The 2,008-nt window shown below is 33.9% G+C and overlaps 1 protein-coding gene across 1 annotated transcript; it reads left to right on the plus strand.

Moving 5' to 3' along the window:
* Positions 1 to 715: 715 nt before the first annotated feature.
* On the plus strand, positions 716 to 1,475 carry LOC149143332 (20 kDa chaperonin, chloroplastic-like). The gene is made up of 3 exons (XM_089451777.1): positions 716 to 877; positions 1,044 to 1,125; positions 1,306 to 1,475. The coding sequence occupies exons 1-3, from the start codon at positions 716 to 718 to the stop codon at positions 1,473 to 1,475; spliced, it is 414 nt and encodes a 137-aa protein (XP_089307903.1).
* Positions 1,476 to 2,008: the final 533 nt, after the last annotated feature.

The following is a 2,008-nucleotide window of genomic DNA, read 5'->3' on the forward strand; positions in this document are numbered from 1 at the left end:
AATTATGAAAACCAAACATTTGAGAATGATTTCTACAGAAGATTAGTTTACAGAAGAAAGGGAACATTTTAATGGAAATTCTATTGTTTGGAAAGATTTGGTGGAAGCATTCCCATTAATTGGAAAATGGACAGCATGGAGGATTCAAAGGAACAAGGTAAGAATAGGGGAAGACCCCTAGATTGGTTGTAAAGGTAATTTCAAACAGTGTAAGCTAATAAGAGATATCCATCTCTTAGGGATTTATTTGAGGGAAAATGTGGCAAAAAATGATGGCAGGAATGTTTGATCTCATGGCTTGAATTTAGAATGGGATTTGAATTTGTAAGGGGTAAAAATTGAGGAAAGAAACCATAGCCTAAATTCTAGTTCCATTAATGATTAAACTTTCTAAACAAGATGAGCTAATTTAAGTGGTCAAAAAATGAGGGACTTGATGAATATATTGCCAAACTGGAATACAAGGTAAAGATGGAAGAAGAAATGATGAGGGAAAGATTCCCATAGTGGCACTTATTTTGAAAGTTAGAAATTCCTCTTAAAGCTAAACTCTTTCGTTGGTTAGATTTAGACAACAAAATTTTAACTTGGGATAAGGGGGTCCTGGAAGATGTCTTCTGTGTAAGACAACTGAGAAATCCATGGATGACTTGTTTTTTTTTTGCATATGGGTTAAATATAGTTAAAGAGAGTATGACACCATTGTGTTTGTACTATGCAACTTGGTGCAAATATTGTGTATTCCAAGTGGGCTGGCACAGAGATTGAATTCAATGGAGCTAATCATCTTCTTGTAAAGGAAGATGACATTGTGGGGGTTCTTGATACAGATGATATCAAGGATTTGAAGCCATTGAATGATCAACGTTTGATTAAGGTAAGGTTTTGATGGCAACAAGTTTTAGTAGAAATATAACATTTTTAGTCCAAATTGTTAGAGGGGCCTGGATAAAATATTCAGGAAAAAATTGAAATTGGGGATTTGAGCATGGAAGCTATATATCCTCTTCAGAAAATATATGAAGGTTGAATGTATGCTACAGGTTGCAGTGATGGAAGAGAAGACAGTCGGTGGTCTGCTTCTCACTGAAAGTGCTAAGGAGAAACCCTCTATTGGAACGATATGTTAAAATATATGGATTGGTATCATGCTTAAAGTATTCTAACAGACAACTTTATTTTGATTACATTTCCTATGTTTTAAATCTAGTCCAAGCATAAAATAGGGCTTATTAGAAAATATGTGATGGCATTTTTGAAAGTTTGAGTTCTATTACATATTTTCATGTAAGTAGATAATTGTAGTAGGCCCTGGTGCTTATGATGAAGAAGGAAAGAGGAAGCCAATGCCAGTAACTGCTGGAAATACTATTTTATACTCAAAATTTGTTGGTAATGAATTTAAAAGTGGTGATGGATCTGAATACATGATATTGAGGGTGTCAGATGTGTTGGTTGTACTCTCTTACCTTTAATATTGAATGCCCACTAATTGTTGTTAGTGCGGCTTTAATTGGATGTTGTAGAAGAATGTGAGAATTGAAGTGTGTCAAACCATGGGCATGTGCAACTATCCAAAGTAAATTTGCCAGCAATTTTATGTGCATAACAAGTGCAACCATATGCTGCAAACCAGTATAATACATGCAAGTCAATACATAATTTCAGGGCTTGTTGTAATTAATAATGCTTGACATATCATTTTTTAATTCATTAGTTTGGCTCCTAAAGCACCAACGAAATAGGATAGAGATGTTAATCAGGGTTTAAATGTTATAATGATATTCTATTAATGGTTCTTGTTATATACTTAGCTCTGAACTTTGTTTTTGAGAGTTTTGTAGAGCTGTAGAGATGTACAAAAATATATAAAAACATTGTATCAGATTGAGTAGTGTGTGGACAGATTACACTTTGGATTGTGGATGGCTTATGGGACATGATAGATACGGTTGATATTTATTTTTTCCTTTACTAGGCAGGAACATGCCATATACACTTGATTTTT

Source organism: Pinus tabuliformis, chromosome X (assembly GCF_031772625.1).
Source record: "Pinus tabuliformis cultivar Carrire ecotype Pingquan chromosome X, CPIR1, whole genome shotgun sequence".
In the NCBI taxonomy this organism is placed as follows: Eukaryota; Viridiplantae; Streptophyta; class Pinopsida; order Pinales; family Pinaceae; genus Pinus; species Pinus tabuliformis.

Bases quoted from the DNA above. Each gene is read 5' to 3' on its own strand.
- LOC149143332 (XM_089451777.1), top strand. From the start codon at position 716: ATGCAACTTGGTGCAAATATTGTGTATTCCAAGTGGGCTGGCACAGAG. The intron at 878-1,043 runs GTAAGGTTTTGA...TGTATGCTACAG, and splicing joins ATGATCAACGTTTGATTAAG to GTTGCAGTGATGGAAGAGAA. The intron at 1,126-1,305 runs GTTAAAATATAT...AGATAATTGTAG, and splicing joins ACCCTCTATTGGAACGATAT to TAGGCCCTGGTGCTTATGAT.